The 19,103-nt window shown below is 45.3% G+C and overlaps 1 protein-coding gene across 1 annotated transcript in view; it reads left to right on the plus strand.

Annotated features, from left to right (window-relative positions):
• Positions 1 to 18,915, plus strand: part of gli3 (GLI family zinc finger 3) — a 97,855-nt gene extending 78,940 nt beyond the window's left edge. The window contains exons 8-15 of the mRNA XM_085419033.1: positions 1,030 to 1,249; positions 3,346 to 3,459; positions 4,409 to 4,549; positions 11,260 to 11,409; positions 11,508 to 11,672; positions 11,763 to 12,053; positions 13,916 to 14,309; positions 14,832 to 18,915. Of these exons, the coding sequence (XP_085275159.1) occupies positions 1,030 to 1,249; positions 3,346 to 3,459; positions 4,409 to 4,549; positions 11,260 to 11,409; positions 11,508 to 11,672; positions 11,763 to 12,053; positions 13,916 to 14,309; positions 14,832 to 17,221 (3,865 nt within the window). The 3' untranslated portion in view covers positions 17,222 to 18,915. The remainder of the gene's footprint in view (positions 1 to 1,029; positions 1,250 to 3,345; positions 3,460 to 4,408; positions 4,550 to 11,259; positions 11,410 to 11,507; positions 11,673 to 11,762; positions 12,054 to 13,915; positions 14,310 to 14,831) is intronic.
• Positions 18,916 to 19,103: the final 188 nt, after the last annotated feature.

Below are 19,103 nucleotides of genomic sequence, written 5' to 3' on the forward strand. Positions count from 1 at the left end.
AGTAAAACTCCATAAAGTTCAATAGGATCAGTGTGTACAACAAAAGTGTACCAGAAGTGTGGGGTGGTGGGGAAATAAGTGTGTACGTATCGTCCATGTCAAGGCCCCGCGTGGGTGACGATCTCCCAGCCAGCCAGTCAGCCTGCCTCCCCGGCGGCTCGTGTCAGTCATCCGGTGCACCTCACGGAAACATCACATACATCACGCCTCTGTAACCGAGACTAGCAAAGGGAAGCGAAAGAGCAGAGTAGAGAAGGGAAAAGGAAAGATCCATCGCCCCACCCACAGCCATTGATCAGCAATCTGTAAGAAGAGCCTGATCAATCACGCTGCACACTCAGCCACTGTCCAAGTGTCAGGGCCCAAATAACCAAAGCCAACAGACTGATGAGTGATATGACAAGCGGATGGGCCCCCAAATGTGTCTCGGCTCATTGATTTCCACTCGGCTCGTAATAAGATCAGCAGAAATATGGGTCGCAGCGAGAGCAAAGCGTCAGAGCGCAGGATGAATGGAGGCCTGTGCTCGGAGCCACACAGATCTGTGTTGATTTGGAGGTCCGTCCGTGGTTATACAGACCCCAGGAGAGGTTCTGGGTCGCTTCTGGCATTTTTATCATCCACAAAAAGTTAGCTCAGGTTACAGGTTAAGAAGCTACAGAGGGGAAAAAAACAAACTCTGCTGCAGTAGATAAAAAATAATTTACATGGCTATAAGATACACCTCAGATTATTTATCGTGTGTATCATTTGCCTGGTGGAAGAATGACATACTGCCTTACACAGACCACATGATAATTCACTGTGTTAACAAGCTGAACATTCATTGGCAGGGATTTGTCGACGGTCCTGTGGTTCCAGCATTACCGCACCATCTCCTGTCAGATTGTCCTCAGGGATTGAGGCGCTATCCAGAACAATCCATTTACTCACTATCTTTCCCCCTTTTGTGCCTCATTTCTTTTACAGCTGATTTTTTTAGTGAAGTAGTTTAGTGAGGATTTTTTTGTTTCCCCGTGCTCTCTCCAGCCCAGCATTAAGTTTCGCCTACCCTCCGACCCCGGTGGCTTTGCATGTGCACCAGCAGCTGATGGGCCGTCAGCCGGGCATTGTTGGCTCTGCCTTTGGCCACAGTCCACCTCTCATCCACCCAACACCAGCCTTTGCCACCCAGCGACCCATGCCTGGCATCCCACCATCTGGACTCAGTGCCAGCGAGCGCTCAGTCATCTCCAACGACTCCTCGCAGGTGAGAGCGATGGCTAGTGCCTCTGCGATTCATCATTGCAGGTAATAGATAGCAGCGTCTATGCCAGCCACATCTGAGGGAAATGCAGCGAGCTAAGGTGGTATAGGCAGGATCCCCCCCTCCATGTGTGCCTCTCCTGGGAGTTTCCTCCTACTTGTGTTGTCTCTTGTTTTTAGACTGCCGAGCGTGGCCCAGAACCCGCCTGCAGCAAACAACAAGGGGCTTGTTAGCATAGAATCCCACTGCTGACTCCATTAATCACTAGAGAGAGAACAAGAATATAGAGAGGGAATATTGACATGGATGGATGGATCCAAAGGGACTTTTTCCTCTCATTCCTCAGCTCTTACTGTATGTGCGGGCCTGCATTTGAAGTGAATATTCAGTGTTTATTACCCATCCTCCCTGCTGTGTCCCATGCCTCGAATTTTATGTTATCACAAATGAGGCCTCATTCAAATCGGGCACACCAAAATTGCCTTTTCCCTTTTGCTAGAGTCAACAGAATATTGCTTTGAGGCCACAGCTGAATATCAAATATTGGACAAATGCTGAGGAGACTGAGAGAACGGAGAGTTCTGTAAAACACTCCAAATTATGGGAAAAAACATTTTCAGGAATAGAAAGTCAAAGAAGAACTTGCCTGTTTTTTTCCACCAGAAGTTTAAAAACTCTTTGTTAATTCTTTTATTTCTTCTAGCTTGATATGTAACAAGAATTCCCTCTAGGGCATATTTAAGCCAGGGCCAAAGTCAGGTCATTCATTGGTTGAATTGGTTCATGTGTTTTTTTTTAATTGCAATGATTAGGGTAGCTAATGTGATACACTGAATTGCATTGCTTTTCATTAGCTCGGTTAAAGCTCTTGTCTGGGACTTGCAGGAATCGTTAAGGTTCAACCACGGTTGTTTTTTTTTTTTCAGGCTGATTAAGTAAATGACTGATTGACTTATAAGCATCGCATACATTTTTAATAATACCATAAAGAATAAAACAAAAAAATATATATGAGGAAATGGAAAAATATACAGTACTGTGCAAAAGTCTTAAGCCAGCCCCCCCTCATTTTCTTTGTTTTGCTAAGAAAATGGTAAATAGGTGCAATTATTTAACTAAATATATATGCAAACACACATGGAAATAGAGTATTCCAGGCAAGAACACGATTTATACAATTCTAATGAGCTTTTATCCTTCGACACAGCCTGAGCTCACTTTAGCAAGCTTTATTGTGATTTCTTTAAGTAGTCTTCAGGAGTAGTTCTTCAGGCTTCTGGAAAGTAATTCAAGGCTCTTCTTTGGATGGTGGATGCCTCTTGTTCTGTTCTCTGATGAGATAATTTCACAGTAATGTTGAGGTTTGGGCTCTGGGGAGGCCAATCCATGACTGATAGTGTTTCGCCAGGTGTTTTTCTATTCAGGTATGCTTCACTGCACTCTCAGTGTGTTTAGCATTATTGTCATACTGACAGGCATAATTCCTGCTCCCTAACACCACTGATTGAAATACAGACAGAGCTGCCACTGTGTTTTACAGATGGCTGTAGATACTGAACCATTTGTTAAATCTCTTCCATACATAATAGCAATGATTTGAACAAAAAAATTACATAAAACCTGTTTGTACTGATTTTCAGTCCAGTTGTTGTGTAATATGACAAACCTCAGGCTCCCCCCTCCTCTCCCCCCCGTTTTACTTCCTCAAGACTTCAAGACTGACTTCTAGAAAGCCACGATTCCTCATTTCTCTTGAGGCTTCATGTGTCTTTGCTAAGCTGTCTGTAATGTGTAGACACAACAGTGGCTCATTCTTTTAGTTTGGCACCTAGTGGCTAAACAAAGAAAAAAAAAAAAACACTGAAAATGGTCAGGCACAAGGACTGGACTGAAAATCAGTGAAAAAGCAGCCAATGTCCAAAGAAAGGCTTTGAGAGACCTTCAGAAAGTCTGGAGAGCTACTGCTCGTGGCCAGTTTAAAAAAGTCTGATCAGATTTTTGTACAGTATAGTCTTTATAGTCGAGACAGTGACACTTTAGGCTCAAAGAAATACAATCTAATAATGTAATCATGTAAATATTCAAATATTTCTTCACAGGCCAAACCAACGAGTGAATCCGCTGTGAGCAGCACAGGAGACCCGATGCACCACAAACGTTCCAAAATGAAACCAGAGGAAGAATTGCCAAGCCCGGGCGTGGTGAGCATACAGGTGGGAGTCACCCGCACTAACTGCAAACATCAAAATTAGCTTTCATTTACTGACTCAATAGGTATTTTTCACTTATATGAGAACTCCACACATTCTGGGGAAAAAAGGAAGCAAATTACTGCAAAATCCCACCAGCTTGATTTTATTTTTAGACACCCCCCCCCCCCCCCCCCCCCCCCCCCCCCCCCCCCCCCATATAGCAAGCCCATATAGCTGCTGGTCACCTGCCAACATGGCTACAACAATAGGCAAGCCTAACAGCCACAGTTTAGTGTTTATTTACCTGCATCTGGCTGATTTTCCCTTTTTTCCCCCTCTAATCAGTTTCAGTTTCCGAAGCAAAACTATTCATTGATCTTCGGGACACTGGTAGGAAATTGTTTTTGCTTTGGTTTAATCTGAATTTAAATGGCTGGGGTAAAGAAAGAGAAGTGTGATAAGAGTAAGTGTCTGCATCTGGAGGAAAAATCTTACGGGGGTCGATTCTCAGGCAGAAGAAAGAGCCTGAGGTGTGCAGTGGAAGCCCGGGCTCTCCTTTAAAGCCGTCTCCAACTCCCTGCTCTACTCCGGCATCTAGCTGTGACAGTGAAATATGTCTGGGCTAATAGAGCAGCCTAGGGAAGGAAGAGGGGGTTAGATTCCTCAAATACTCACCCCAGTCTTGTCGTATAAAAACCACCAAAACAGAGAGGGGCTTTCAGCGCTACATTTCCGCCCTGTACTCTTTTCTCCCAGGCAGCCAGGTGAGGTCAGCTGTGCGGGGGCACTGCGGCTACACCACTAACCAATAACCTTCAAGGCTGTGCCTTTCATGTGAAAAATGGCTTTTGTGACAGGTTTACATGGACGGATGTCAGGAAGAGGAAACGGTTACGTTTGCTTTCTAACTTTTATCTCAGCATGTTGTGCCGGTGATACTGATTGTTGTGCTAAAACTTGTTTTCCTCAGGACAATCCCGACGGTATGACTTTGGTGAAGGAGGAAGGGGACAAGGATGAGAGCAAACAGGAGCCAGAGGTAGTTTACGAGACAAACTGCCACTGGGAAAACTGCTGCCGTGAGTTTGACACGCAGGAGCAGCTAGTACAAGTGAGTAGGTTTTAAAACCCACTAACAATCACAAGAAGTGTTCAACAAAATAACTATAAATGACCTAATATGAAAACAATTTTTCGTTGCAGTCTCACTGTGCTCATACTGTCAGTTTGAGTCACAACAAAAGGGTCATGAGTTCAGGAAAAAATCAGCTTAGCATTTTAACCAAACGTGGAAAGCTATTTGTGTAAGATACCTGATAATTAGTATTTAGTAACAGAAATAAATGCTACAATGTCACTCACAGACTTTTGTAGACTGTCATATTATTTGACAGGTAATGCCTGTAAGCAGATGTATGAATATGAGTATGTACAGTATGTGGACAAAGGACAAGATTTTTATTATTGGAAGCTTTCTGGCTTCTGTCCATAGAGAACGTAAAAGAGAGTTGGCATGTGTGCAAAATGCATTGGATAAGCAGATGGAAACAGAACCCAGCAGACTAGTGAACAGATTCCCTAGTTTTTGTTAGACACTTCCCTTAAAAATACTTCAAAAGTATTATCTTACAACTTGAAGTAGCTGAGGTGATGCCTTTTTCATGGTAACACAGGATAGCGTTGCATAGGTATTCATATTTGGGGCCTACCTCTAGTGGCCATTCAAGAAACTGCAGGCCTGGAAGTTGCTGCTTGGATTGCACATAACTCCTGGACACGCAACTAAGCAACTTAGTCCCAAAAATGTTTAGTATTTCGTCATATCAACTAAAAAAGTGTTCATATGTCAATGTTGTGGCTTCACTGGAGAAAATTTCATTGTCATTTGAAACTGCCCATCCACCTGCAGCCTTGGACTTGCATAGACTGTTGTTGGTCCGTCAGCCAGTGGCAGAGAAGAGCGATTTTATAACACAAACTGTGAAAAGTGACCATTGCCGCCACTGTCTGTACATTTCATGCTTCGTTTTTGGATTTTTATTTTAACCCATCAGCATTCGACCAGGCCATCCTCCTCCAGCAGCACGGGAGTATGTTTGTAATGGGTGAAAATCCCTCTTTGTATCCTGTCTGTACAGAAATCCATACGCAAATATTTGCAGTTCCATAAATTACACATAATGTCACTAAACTGTGCTCAGAATATTTGCTTTCAGTCACTTCACCACTTTTTTTTCTTGCTGCTGTTAAGCAAATGGCTGCTATTGCACTCAGGTGTCATTCATGGCTTACTATTGGGAGAGAAGTTTCTGCACTTCTCTGACAGGAGCAGCTTGTCTTGCAGGTAACAAACAGCGAGACACAACAGGGTGTTTGCATCTGTAAGACGCAGCAGAGCTACCACCACCAGTCTGCTTTTTTTGTTTTCTATGCTGTGAGAGGTTTTTGCTTTCCCTTTTCTCAAGCTCAGTACGTCCTAGCACAATCTACAGAAGCTGTGCTATTTTGGACAACGCCTGCTATCAGCCAACAACTTCTGCCTGCGTGTTTGAACACCAGCAGCAGCTGCAGCAGGGTCGGAGCTGCGGGCATCGGCTGTTGCTGCCGCTGGATAATGCTTTTGGAGATCCGTGGACGGTGGTAATGGGCTCAGAAGCTGAAAAGCACATCACACAGCTGAACGGTGCAAACTGATTTGGAGGGTTAAGCCTTCCAGAGTGAGCTTTGTGTATTACACTGACTTGGCCGAACCCCCCCCACCCAGCCCTCCGGTCTGTTATCTGAACTCTCACACAGCCCGGGAGATGGATGGCTCTCATCGTCTTGTGCCCGAGGGTTCGCTGTAAAGCTAAATATTAATGACATCACGGCTGTGTCACCCCCGCCATGGCTGCTCACACTGGCACCATTAGCTTTGGCCCGTGAACAGCTCGGCCATCAGCTAAGTCGAGGAAGCAGAAGTTCAGAGCGAGCGATGAAATTACAACAATAGAAGGGGACGGTGTGCGTGTGCGCACGAGACACACATCTGATAGAAAGATCCTCAGCTCTCCACAGCTGTCTACTTGCCGTCTTGACATTGCAATCCTCAGCCGCGGTGGTAACCCCTATCTATAATTGATATCCTCAGCACGGAATGGGCTGCCTCCCGTGTTTGAAGGGCTCAGCTCAAAGGTTGAGGATCTTGACAACTTCTTGCCCCGTGTTTCAGGGGGCGGGGGGCGAGCGGAGGTGGTGGGAGAGGAGGTGAGAATGGCCGATTATTAGAAAACCTTGCCCACATCCACCCACCTTCTTTAGTCACACCAGGTGGCCACTCGAACAAAGCCGTGTCCTCTCATTCCTCCACATATACTATCCGGCCTAACCCCGCCAAACCGCTCTTATTATCAGATCGCCGTGTAGACACACGCTAACAAAATCCTTATTAGTTTTCCATTTTTCCATCCGCCTCTCCAGCGTTTGACTTTTTGATATTACGTTTTATTTCTCATTTTCTATGCACATGCAGATATGCTGAGAGATGCCAATAAAAGTCTTCGCCTACAGAATCCCTGCCCTCTAATTCAGCAGAGCGGACGGGAAAATGCTCTTATCTCTCCGCACCCCCACCCCCCTCAGTAATAGGATAAGTACAGTATTTGGACCACAGTGGCTCTTCTCACACATTGGGGAGGGGTTTGGGGGCTGGGGGTGGAGGGGGGGGGGGGATTTCCATATAACTAAACAATGGAGCGTCCCTTCCCCCTGTACTTGTCTTCTGAAATGGCTTTGGGGAAAAAAAACATGATGAGGGGGAAAAAAGCCTTTTTCTCCTTGGTTGTAACTCTTTCAACCAACACAAACTTTCTACAGCGACTGTGTTAAGAGTCGCCGTCATACCATAAACGCCTTTTAAGTTTTAAAACTGGCGGCTTCACTGATTCCAATCCCCCCTCCCTCCTTTTTCTTTGTGGTTGGCCTAATTTTAGAATTAAGCCTTTGCACCACCCTCATTGCTCTCCACCTTGTTCAAAAGCACTCCTGCCGTGCTCTTGATGCATATTTTTACACTCTCAAACGTGCTTTCACCATGACACGCCACAGCGTTCCTTTATCATCTGCGTTTAAGCGCTCTCGGTGCCGCCGATAAGATAAACATCAGATCTGTGCAATTTGGCTCACTTATCTGGCCTACCCAGTCAGCAAAAGCGAGGCGGGCGTCAATTTTCGTTTGCTGTATTTATTTCATTTATTACATTTCAACTCTTTTGTACCTCTCCCATCTCACTCTCCCCTCAGCTACACATTCTTTTGCTTCCCCATTTTTTTTTTTTTTTGAGGGTGGGGGTGACACAAACCTCTCCCTCTCTCATTTTCTCTTTCATTTTCTCTGCCTCCCCTCTTTCCCCCTCAGAGGGAGTACTTTTAAAGATAAGGCCTGGTGGCTTCTTTAATGTCTCTCTTGAAGTAGGCTTTTTTCGCTGGGGTTTGTCGCCGGAGATGTGAACCCCACACTCCCAAAATTCCCTAATATGGCCTTGCTGAACAATCTTTTATTTTTTCATTGATCTATTACCGATCCTTCACCAATGAGAAGTCTAAAATCAAACTCTACCTTGTTGCCGCAATTTAACACTGAAAAGATGTTGAAAAAAGTGGCTTTAAGGTACTTGCATATAATGCAGTTTTACTCGATGATTCATTTTTTTACCCTTCAGCTTTTTTCCCTATTCAAAGCCTGTTTATTTTAGAATTACGTGAAAAAAATAGGTGATGCTGGATATCAGTACTTAAACCAATTGTGGCTTCTGAATTATTTCTCTCTCAGTATTGCAGGCAGGCACAAATAGCAGGCTTGTTTTGGAAGATATGACAGACTTTAAACTGGGGTGTCTGAAGAAGTTGGTGGTCTGCATGCGTGCAATTTTTTTTTTTTTGAGCTAATAAAGCCTTTTGCATCCTCCAGAGCCTACTGTTATGTTCCAGGTCAGCTTCATAGGTGGCGCTGTGATGTCCTTGTTCTTAGATGGGGAGCTGCCTTTGGTCAGCCGGTGTGCACCCTCGCTGAGGTGACTGCTGCGCGCCTCCCCAGTGTTAAAGGGAGATAAACGCAGGCGCAGTCTGAAGGCAGTCCCCCACACACCCTCTCCCGCCTGCTGGCGCAGGCCTTTAATTGGTAAAATGCAGATTTTTTTTGATCAGGAGAAGGATTAGGCCCCTTATCTGTCTAGAGTATCATACTCTAAGATGAAAAGAGTGTGCTGAATTACACATGCCAAATCTGGCTCCCTCACTTACTCTCTTCCCTTCCTTCACTCACTCATTCCCACCCCCCTCACTTCCCATTTACTTCCTCCCTCCTTCCCTCCCTTCTTTGCCTTTTTTGTTCTCGCTCCCCCCCCTCTCTCTTTACACAATGCACTTCACCAACTGACATCACAAAGGAACATATGATTTATTAGGCGGCGCTTGATAAAGCTAAACGGTGTTGCGGGTCCCACAGCTTAGTGAAATTGCCTTGTAAACAGGCCCTCTTTTCATGCACGCATGCATTCTAATGCGTGGAGGCTATGTCCCAGAGAGGGTTTGATAAGGAGACATGGAGATGGATACTGAAGTGGGGAACGGCAAAAAATGCAAGGAAAAAAAAAAGAGAGAGTGGCTTGATCCTGTGTTTTAGTAATGCATATAAGACATGAGCATTTGAGTATTTTATGGAAACAAATCATGCTTTTTTAATTTATTTTATTTTATATATATATTAGTTATTTTACATATTTTGTTTACATGAATTGGAGTGTAAAGCAATTGTGTATTTTCGGGTTATTTATGTTTATTTTAAACAGTTGTTTGAACCAAACAAGGATATGGACCAAGAAAACAGTGCCTGCACCTCTGTGTGTGTGCGCGTGCACCTCATATGTCACAGACGGCTTCACTGTCCCCTGTGTCCGTGTCCCTTGCGTTCCCCGTTGTGCGACTCCCTCCTAAATCCATCTTGGTGGCGTTTTTACAGTTGTTGGCCGATAAGCTGGCAGGGGGAAGATGAATAACCTGCCGCGCCGGCGCTATCAGCACCTGTTTGTCGATTTAGCCGGCCAACGGGACCTGTCTGCTCAGCATGGAGATTATTGATTCAATAAGAATTGCCATTAGATCTTGCCATTAGGTTTCTCGGCGGCCTTTCTCCCCCGTGCTGCCTGTCCCCCTTTTTGTCAGCCCGGAGGCTCATGCATCACGCCCGTCAACGACCTCCTTCGTTTTGTACAAACAGAGTGTGACTGCGTATCCATCCGTGTGTGCGAGCGCGCACTGCGCCGTGCCATCCACCGGCATGATCCAGCGCCGCGGCCCTTCTCCTCATCGCTCTCAGCCGGCTGATATTGAACGCTGGTCACAACAGACCGATCGCTTGCCACCGGGGTTCCCTCACGGAGAGGAAGAAAAAGAGAAGACGAGTCAGGTTTTTCCGAAGCTCGGACCAAGGTGGGGGAGAAGATCAATCTTGGGGAAACTTCGCTAGCGTCCATGGTCAATCAGGCTCCAATCATTTCCCCTGGAATTAGTCTTGTTTTGTCACTTTAAAATTAAAAACTGTCAAGTGAGAATAATGGCGGTTCCTTGCCGATATATTAGTGTCAATTTTACTCTTTGCTTTTGCGCTCTGCTGTTACTGTTTTCACTCATTTGTTGATACTCATCCTTTAGTATTGCTGGGAAGGGAAAGGCTTGGGGTCAGAATAAAAGAATGTTTTTAAGAAGCGCGGCGTCTCTCTGATGTCATGGTCATGCTTGCGCTTGGGGTCATGATCTAGCCAGTGAGCGAGGAACTGAGAAGGTACAAAGATGACATTGTCAGGGCAGCTTCATGCCTGGAGGGTAAATGACCCTGGGTACTTTATCTGCTTTGGTCCTGCATGTTTTATAGCTCGACAATCTTGGATTTCCCAGAGATTTAAGAGCGTTCAAAGTCAAGTATGTATTCATCTCCCTTCCTCTGTCCCTCCTCGTTCACCCTAAAGGTATAAAGAGTCCTCTCTGCTGCTCAGGAATGTAATAATACTGGTTTCTTTCAGTCAGGATATTGTCTGTCTCTGTGGGTTTAAATTGCTCTCGGATAGACACTTCAGAGGCCACCACACACTGTTGTCTCTGAAAGAGAGCCAGATGTTGACTTCTTCCCCAGAGCGTCTACATCTTCACATCCCCCCCGCCTCGCCTTTTCTCTTTCATTCCTCTGTAACTTAGGCCACTTATCCCATTTTAGAAGACAGTTTGTGAGGAAAAAGAAAAAAAATGGAGTAAAAGGGAAGAGAGAAGGGGATGGAGCAAGGGAAAGGTGGTACTTGCAGATATAATGCTTGGCTGGAGTTGTAAAGCCCTCGCATTTCAAACGCCTCGACTGAACTTTTGATTTCTTTTCCTATCCCCTCACCTCGCTCCCACCTCCCCCGTCTTCCTAAGCCTCAGATTGGAAGTTGCCACGGCAGCACAACTGTCAGCACTTGTCATGGAGGGGCGCGAGCCCAGTGTGATGCGAAGTGACAGGGTTTTATTTGAAAATCCCGTTCAGATCGGACACCGAGACTCACACGTCTGCCTTTTCTTTGCCTGCTTTTATGCAGATTTCAATACACTGTGAAAAAGAGAAAGACTGTAGAGGAAGGAGACTGAAGAAATTAAATGGAGATTTGCCAAAGGAAATATTATATTTCCCCCTATGTGTTGCAGAGGGGAAAAAAATTGCTCAAGCTGAAAAACAAATACGCTCGATGCAAAGTGACGTTCCACTTCTCATGAGAGCGGTCCCGTTTTAAATTCTCTCATCTTCTTTTGCAGCACATCAACAATGACCACATCCACGGAGAGAAGAAGGAGTTTGTGTGCCGGTGGGAGGAATGCTCTCGAGAGCAGAAGCCCTTCAAGGCACAGTACATGCTGGTGGTCCACATGCGCAGGCATACCGGGGAAAAACCGCACAAGTGCACAGTAAGGGACGCTCAGATAGACTCAGCTGATGTCACATTATTGCGACGTTTGTGGTAAAAGAATGTGATGTGTGAGTGAAACTGTCTTCGCCTCCTCAGTTTGAAGGCTGCACCAAGGCCTACTCTCGTCTGGAAAACCTGAAGACTCACTTACGCTCCCACACCGGAGAGAAACCGTACGTGTGTGAACACGAAGGCTGCAACAAGGCTTTCTCCAATGCATCAGACCGGGCGAAACATCAGAATCGAACACACTCAAATGAGGTGCCAACAGGTTCTTTCACACATTCAACATGCCAAAAAAAACAAAGAAAAACAAACAAACTCAATGTTCGTCTCTCGTCTCTCTCTTAGAAACCGTATGTGTGTAAAATCCCGGGATGCACAAAACGCTACACAGATCCAAGCTCCTTACGGAAGCATGTTAAGACGGTACACGGGCCGGAGGCGCACATTACCAAGAAACAGCGGGGCGATTACCCGCGCCCGCCGCCCCAGCCCCGGGAGCCTGGGGGGAACGGCCAGGGTCGCTCGCCAGGGCAACTTCCGCTGGGCGGGTATACGGACCAAAGGGAGTACAACCACTCTACCTCAAAACAGGACGATTGTCTGCAGGTCAAGTCTGTCAAGACAGAGAAGCCCATGGTAAGACTTCAGCTTTTGTATCCTTCTTGCCGACTCGCATGTGTTTAACTTCATTTTGATTCCTGCACTTTAACTTTCTAACATTCTGACTACTATTTACTTAAACTTAGTGAATGAATGCCTAGTATTTAGGTTTGATGTAGCATTTAATAGGGGCCATGCACGTTTAACACCATAATCTTCTAATGAGTACATGTTTCCTTCTATCCAATGCTTCGGCATTTCTCTCCTTGCCTTTCTAAGGACAGTGGGTAATCAGGTGAGATAGGTATCACTTTATATTTTATTTGTAAAATATTCTCATGTTCTTTGCTCATCGTCCTATTTCCCATCAAACGTTTAACATCCTGTCACAACTGCTCCACTTGTTGACTTTAAAACATGCCAGATGGGTTCCCATTCCTGGTTTCTCTCATCCCTTAAATTCATAAAAAGACTGTTGTTCTTATTGCATTGTACGACACTTTGATATTGACCAAAGACATTGTGTTACTATAAGCTGAGAGCATGCCTTTGGGGAGAACTGCAAGGGCACTGAAAGTAAGCTTGATACTGCTCAGGGCTGCACTGTGCAGCCAAACTTAATCACTAGTAAACAGGATCAAAAGCACTAAACACTATTTCAACTTGATGCCAAAAAAAAGGATCTCATTATTCCCATCTGCAATGTAATCTGTAACATTCCATTAAATAAAATCAAAAAACAGTAGCTCAAAAAGATATTTGACTATTTTATCCAGATGTGGTCATATGAGAGGAGTTTTTGATTCGACCTCTGTTACAAAAAAGATGCTTGGTGATCCACAGACTATGTGATGGTGGTGATTTCTGTTCCATGTGTACAATACTCGTCTGCTTCTCATGCAGCACCACAGCTGAGCAGACCGTGTTAGGGTCCAGTAGATGTGGTCACAAGTATTCTAATAGATTTCTGAACAGAAAATAAACAATGACTCGGTGATGTTCTGTTTTCAATATACGTCTAACATTTTGCATCTGTACAACTATCGGCTAATATATACAAAAGTCTTAAGTTTCCTCTAATTTTTTTATATTTTTCTATGGAAGTGAAAATAGGTGCATGTAAACATGGAAATACAGGGCAAAAACAGACCACAGATATTCTTCAACACAACCTGAACTCTCTCAGGTAATTTTCCAGACTTCTTGAAGAGCATTCAAGGCTCGTCTTTGAATGTTGGTTTCCTTTTGTCCCATTCACTTACAACATGCTGCATTGGCAGTGTGTTTTTCAGTCACTGGCATGCGGAACAATGAAACAGTTACCAAGCAGATGCTTTCCAGATGTTATTGCGTGGTCAAAGAAAATCTGATGGTACTTTTCTGTATACTTTCTTGTACTGTTTTTTTAGAACTGGCACATTTTCTTTTATCCTGCACACCATGCTGAGATATGCTGATATAAGTTTTTGCCTAATAGCTCTTTAGGAATCAACTTGTTGGGGGCAAAAATGCTTTTTTATACAAATATACAAGACTTTTGCACAGTACTATAGACAGTGGAGATTTTATACACTGAAAGTTTTTAGGTTGTATGACTTAAGGTCCAACTTTCTATAGACTTAAATAAACTAAAGGTTTTTTTCCCCAAAAGATTAAAAGTAACTTTCACACAATCATTACACACACACACGACTACAGTTGTGTTTCATAATGGTTCGTTTTCATGAATAATGATCATTGTCCAACATTTTAGAGTGCATGCTCATTTGTTATCATTTGTATCTTCACCTGTGTAACCTGGAGTCATTGTTTCTAACTATTTAACTAATATATTGATTTTTTTTCTCACTTCTCTTCTCCTATTCTTATTCTTCTCTTTCTTTCCTGGCGTGCATCAGACGTCTCAGCCAAGCCCTGGCGGTCAGTCTACATGCAGCAGTGACCAGTCCCCCATCAGCACCTATCCCAGCAGTGGAGTCCAGCTTGCTGTGAGCGCCGGACGCTCGCCAGGGGAGGGGCTGGAGGAGGACGAAGAGAAAGAGGAAAACGAAGAGGAAGTAGAGGAGGAGTGTGAGGGTGAGCCAGCCCCCATCATGGACTCCACTGTCTCCACAGCTACCGCGGCCATGCTGACCCTCCAGGCGAGGCGAAGTATCGGCCGCCCTCTGCGATGGATGGAGCACATCAAGATGGAGAGGCTGAAGCAGGTGAATGGAGCGCTGCCCAGGCTGGGGCCCCTGTCCCCTACACCGCCCCCCAAAGCTTCTGCAGTACCCAACATGTTGGGGAAGGGTAAGGGAAACTTTTACATTTTTAAATGTCATTTTGTCCATTTTATTTGAAGCTCAAATGGGATTGTGAAGATTAAAAAACCCCTCTTATAATGGAATGGTTTAAAGACATGGTAGTTAAAAAGCACCTGTAAACAGAATTCACACCTCACCATGACCGTGCACACAAATCACAGAGATAAATTATCCTGAATTTCATCTTCTGGCTGAAGGATTCAGGCAAAACAAATGCTTAAAATTTACTGTTCTGCTGGAAAATGGTATCAAGACCATATCAAGCTGTAAATCATATCGGAGAGAATAGCATGTAATGTGATGTTTCATGGCCCAACTGCTGCCAGTTGTCTGTGGTAACATCTGTTTGAAAGATCTCTCCACACTTACACTTAACTTATTTGGCTTCTTCTCATCATCTTTGACTAATATCCCGTTTTCACCACACTTTTCCCCCCCCTCCCCTCGTTTCTCTTTATCGTGTCCAAACTTTTCTCATTCCCATCTCTTTGTCTGCGTGTCTCCCCAGGAACCTGTCTGGGCAGGCAGTGGGGGGTGTCTGCCCCTCAGCCACCTGCTCATGCTGAGCTGGGCAGCACAGAGCTAACAGTGCTCAACTTGCTCAGAGACCGGCGTGACAGCAGCGGCAGCGCCACCAGTTCAGCCTACCTGAGCAGCAGCCGGCGCTCCTCCGGCATCTCCCCCTGCTTCTCCAGCCGTCGCTCTAGCCAGGCTTCCCAGAGCGAGGGCACGGCAGCAGCCGCCCACCACCGCCGCCACCACAACCTCAGTTCCACCGACTCTTACGACCCCATCTCCACCGATGCCTCCCGTCGGTCCAGTGAAGCTAGCCAGTATGGAGGTGGGGTGGGAGGAGGGGGTGGAGGGGTGTTCTCAGTTGGGGGCTGTGGAGGTGGGGGAGTAGTAGGCATTGGGGGAGGAGGAGGGGGATCACGAGGGATGCTCAATTTAACCCCAGCCCAGCACTATCACCTTAAAGCCAAGTATGCAGCAGCAACAGGTGGCCCGCCTCCTACGCCTCTACCCAACATGGAGCGCATGAGCTTGAAGACCCGCATGGCCATGATGGATGAGGGTGGTAGCAACCACTGTTTGCCACCTCTAGTCAGGCCACCTCGCTGCAGTGACGCCACCAGTGGGTACAGCAATGGCTACACGGGACATGCAGGTAATAGGAGGAGGGTCTTCTACCCTGGTGAGGGACCACTGAGTGGAAACCGGAGGGCTAGCGACCCAGTGCGGACGCAGGCTCCTGAAACTTGTAGTTTCCCTCCGGTGCAGCGCTTCAGCAGCCTTAATAACCTCCACCCTCTTCCGCCTCTTGCTCTGCACTGTACGCCTGAGTCTCGAAATTTGAACCTACAGAACTACACGCGCTCAGAAGGCAACCTGCACAGAGGCCTGCAGCACTCACCATACACCCCTAGCATTGCGGAACAAGCGGCCTTAGAAGCTCTGGCAATGGAGGACAATGGGGAGGCTGAGCTGTTGCTTGGGGATGAGGATATATTACCAGATGATCTGGTGCAGTATCTCCACTCCCAAGTTCAGTTGGACAATGGCTCCCACATGCACAATGAGGACCAAATAGCTTCTAGCCAAAGGGACACCTCCCACCTATCTATGGAGGAGATAGACCAGATCCAAACTCCGGGGTCAAATACGGCCTTCCCTGGGTCCCATAGTCTTCAGCAGCAGCAGCAACAGTTACGAGAGAGGAAGAGCCCCAGTAAACTTCCCATCCAATGGAATGAAGTGAGCTCTGGGAGTGCTGACAAGTGTCCTCCAAGGGATCAAAACCACCATTCGCAGTGTAGAAGGTGGCCTAGCACAGAACACGGGCCTGTGTCTGCACCTTTTGGCAGGTTTGGAAACATGGTTATTCAGCAGCAAGTACCCGTTGATTTCCAGAACAGTTGCGCCCAAGCTAATCAGTCTCAAAGTGCTTGCTGCGTAAACCCTGGAGTGAAGCTAGAGACATCACCTAACTCCTGCTTGGAAATGAGAGGTACTGGTCAAAACTCTACAAACAACTTTAATAGGTCTAATTTTACACAGATCAGCAATGGACCTTTTCCCCAGGGCTTCAGAGAGCAGGCCTCCAACGGATTTCAAAAACAGAGCCACTTCCATCAGAAGCACAACAGCAGCTCTTGCCAGGTAGGAAACAACCTAATCCTTAGCAGAGCCTCCATGGATTACCTCCCCAGCCTCTCCCAGGGGTCTGCTCTTCATCACAATCGCCCGGTACATGTTCCTCATCCACCAATCAACAGGAACTTGGGCAGAACCCAGCAATACCTCAGTCCCGGGAGCACCAATGAAAACGAATCTTGCGTCACTCAACAAGCACAACTGCAGAGGAGTGGCGAGAGCTGCTCCCTTGCGAATCAAGTTTCTGGGCTGAAGCTGGAGTCCCAGGATCATGGATACTTAGAGCAGGGCTTTGTTGACTGCCCCTCTTACGAACCAGCAGATCATAAGACCTCCACATTCCATGTTCTGGAAGATCAGTGCTTGTTGGACTCCATAGCTGCATCTGAGGGACAAGGTGGTGGAAGCGGCAACGGGGTTTCGGTTGCTCTTCTCTCCCCTGGTGCAGATCAGGTGACCAGCACAGTGGACGGTAGTGTTCCCGGTGTATTAGATGAAGGGGTAAGTCTGGACTTCGGTGCCATGCTGGAGGATGGCTATGACCAGGGCAGCTTGGTCTCAGGAGCGTTGAGTCCCTCCGTCTTCCAGGGTCTGTCCAGGACCTCCTCACGCCTCACCACCCCTCGGGCATCTGCTGCCTTCCACAGTGTGGTCCCTGGCCTAAACAACATGGCCATCGGAGATATGAGCTCTCTCCTCACCACCCTTGCTGAGGAGAGCAAGTTCTTGGCTATAATACAGTAGCTGCTCTCTGCTTTCTCCTCCCGTAGAAAAATAAAGGAAAAGGAAGAGGAAAAACTCTGGTGTATGTGAAGACAAAGTTAAAAGCGGTAATTATGAGAACTTTATGTACTTAGAAGTGTTCTGAAACAGGCAGTTGCCAAGCCCTTGCTTTTTTATTTTGTAAAAATGTCATCCTACAAAGAAACGGGATGTGTCAAAAATTGTGTATAAATAAATAGTTATATTCCTTTTCTGGAATGAAGGCTATTTTTGGAAGCCCTTCTCTTTGTAAAACTACGTGATGGTGAGCAAAAGCTCACGCCCTTGAATCAGTATTCTGTGTATTGTTACTGTTTTTGCTGTACGCCCTGTCGGTAAAAAAATAAATAAAATAAATGCATGTACTCAAGTGAAACATTTAACACTGTCTATACGAGTGCATAGACTAGCCCACGTGCCCACGTATCAGTCGTGCACCGCTCCCACTGGTACAAAGCAGATGAATCCATTGTCATCATAGGAAGTGAGACACGGGTCATGAATTCAACAGGCCCCGAAAGCAACTTTATATATCATAGGTTTTAACAAGTGGTATATTTACATTTGTTGTTACGTTTTTGTTTGTACGTTCCTTTTGCGAAGCTGTAAATGTTTCAGTGCTTCTACCAAGTTTTGCCAAGTGGTGTTTTTCCTCGACACGGTATCGAGTCCAAAACGCGGACCACACATCCGAGTCTTCAAGGCGCCGTAGATTGTTGTCTACTTAATATCTAAATGGCTTGATTTTGTTAGTCTGGTAAGGTACTCACAAGTGTATATAACTGTTTTTATATTCTGTTTGTTTTGTTGACGTTGGATTGCACGGTTGTTCGAAGCTGATGTGTAAATGGACTTTCTCTCCTTGATTTGGTGCTTTTTTTTAAAGAAAAACAAAAGAAATAACAAAAAACGAAAGATGCTTACATGGATTGATTTGAGTACTTTCTATGGTTTTGAATTGTCTTAATAACTGATGGCGGTCCACAGCACACAGCGTTTTCCGCTCCCAATGAAAAGTGCTGTACAGTGACGTGTTTTGTTTTATAGGAAATCATGCGTATCGTTCTCTCCAAAGCTCTTAAATTCAGAATGTGTACTGCCATTAAGTATTGCAGTGACTTTGTCAACAGTGTTAGTATTGCCTTGCAGTCTTGTGTGACTGCACACAGAATATCGAGTAGTTTACCTTTTACTCTGCATCAAAGCGGTGAGGTACAAACTGTTTTATTGTTTTTTGGTACTTTTTTGGTCATTTTTGTAGCTGTGCATTGATGGTGTTTACTTTCTTTGGTTTTGTTGTGTGTTTTTTTTTTCTTCTTCATTTTTTCAAAGAAGTAGAAATCATTTCCCTTTGAAAGAAGGAAATTTCAGAGGTATGTGCCTTATATGTATCTGCCTGTCAGAAAAGAAAGAGATCACTGCCAATCTTCCATTGTGAATTATGAAAAGAATAAAAAGTAAACATGTAAAGTGTCTTGTGGGGTCTGAAAAAAAGAGAAAAATCACAGAACATTTATATAAGAAAAGTCTGGATATCAGAAAAGTTGAGATTTGCGAAATGCATTCTACTTTTCTTTTTTTTTTCCGTTGTTGTTTTCACATTTATTGTGCTTTTATATTTATATATATATATATATATATATATATATATATATATATATATATATATATATATTGTAAATACATTACTCATGCTGTAGTTTTAGCAGAGGAACTAGGGCAGGGGATATCCTGGGCCAATACAGAACTGACTTTGATAGCAGGGATTCCCAGGCCCTGGGCAGAGGCCAGGCAGATCTGGCTCAGAGCGGAGCTTCAAGTGCCCAGCGCTGCCCCTCCGCCAGAAGAGCCACTTTGCTCTTTT

This window comes from Rhamphochromis longiceps, linkage group LG9, assembly GCF_057381845.1.
Source record: "Rhamphochromis longiceps isolate RC_006_pf linkage group LG9, R_longiceps_female_GT1.1, whole genome shotgun sequence".
Taxonomy (NCBI): Eukaryota; Metazoa; Chordata; class Actinopteri; order Cichliformes; family Cichlidae; genus Rhamphochromis; species Rhamphochromis longiceps.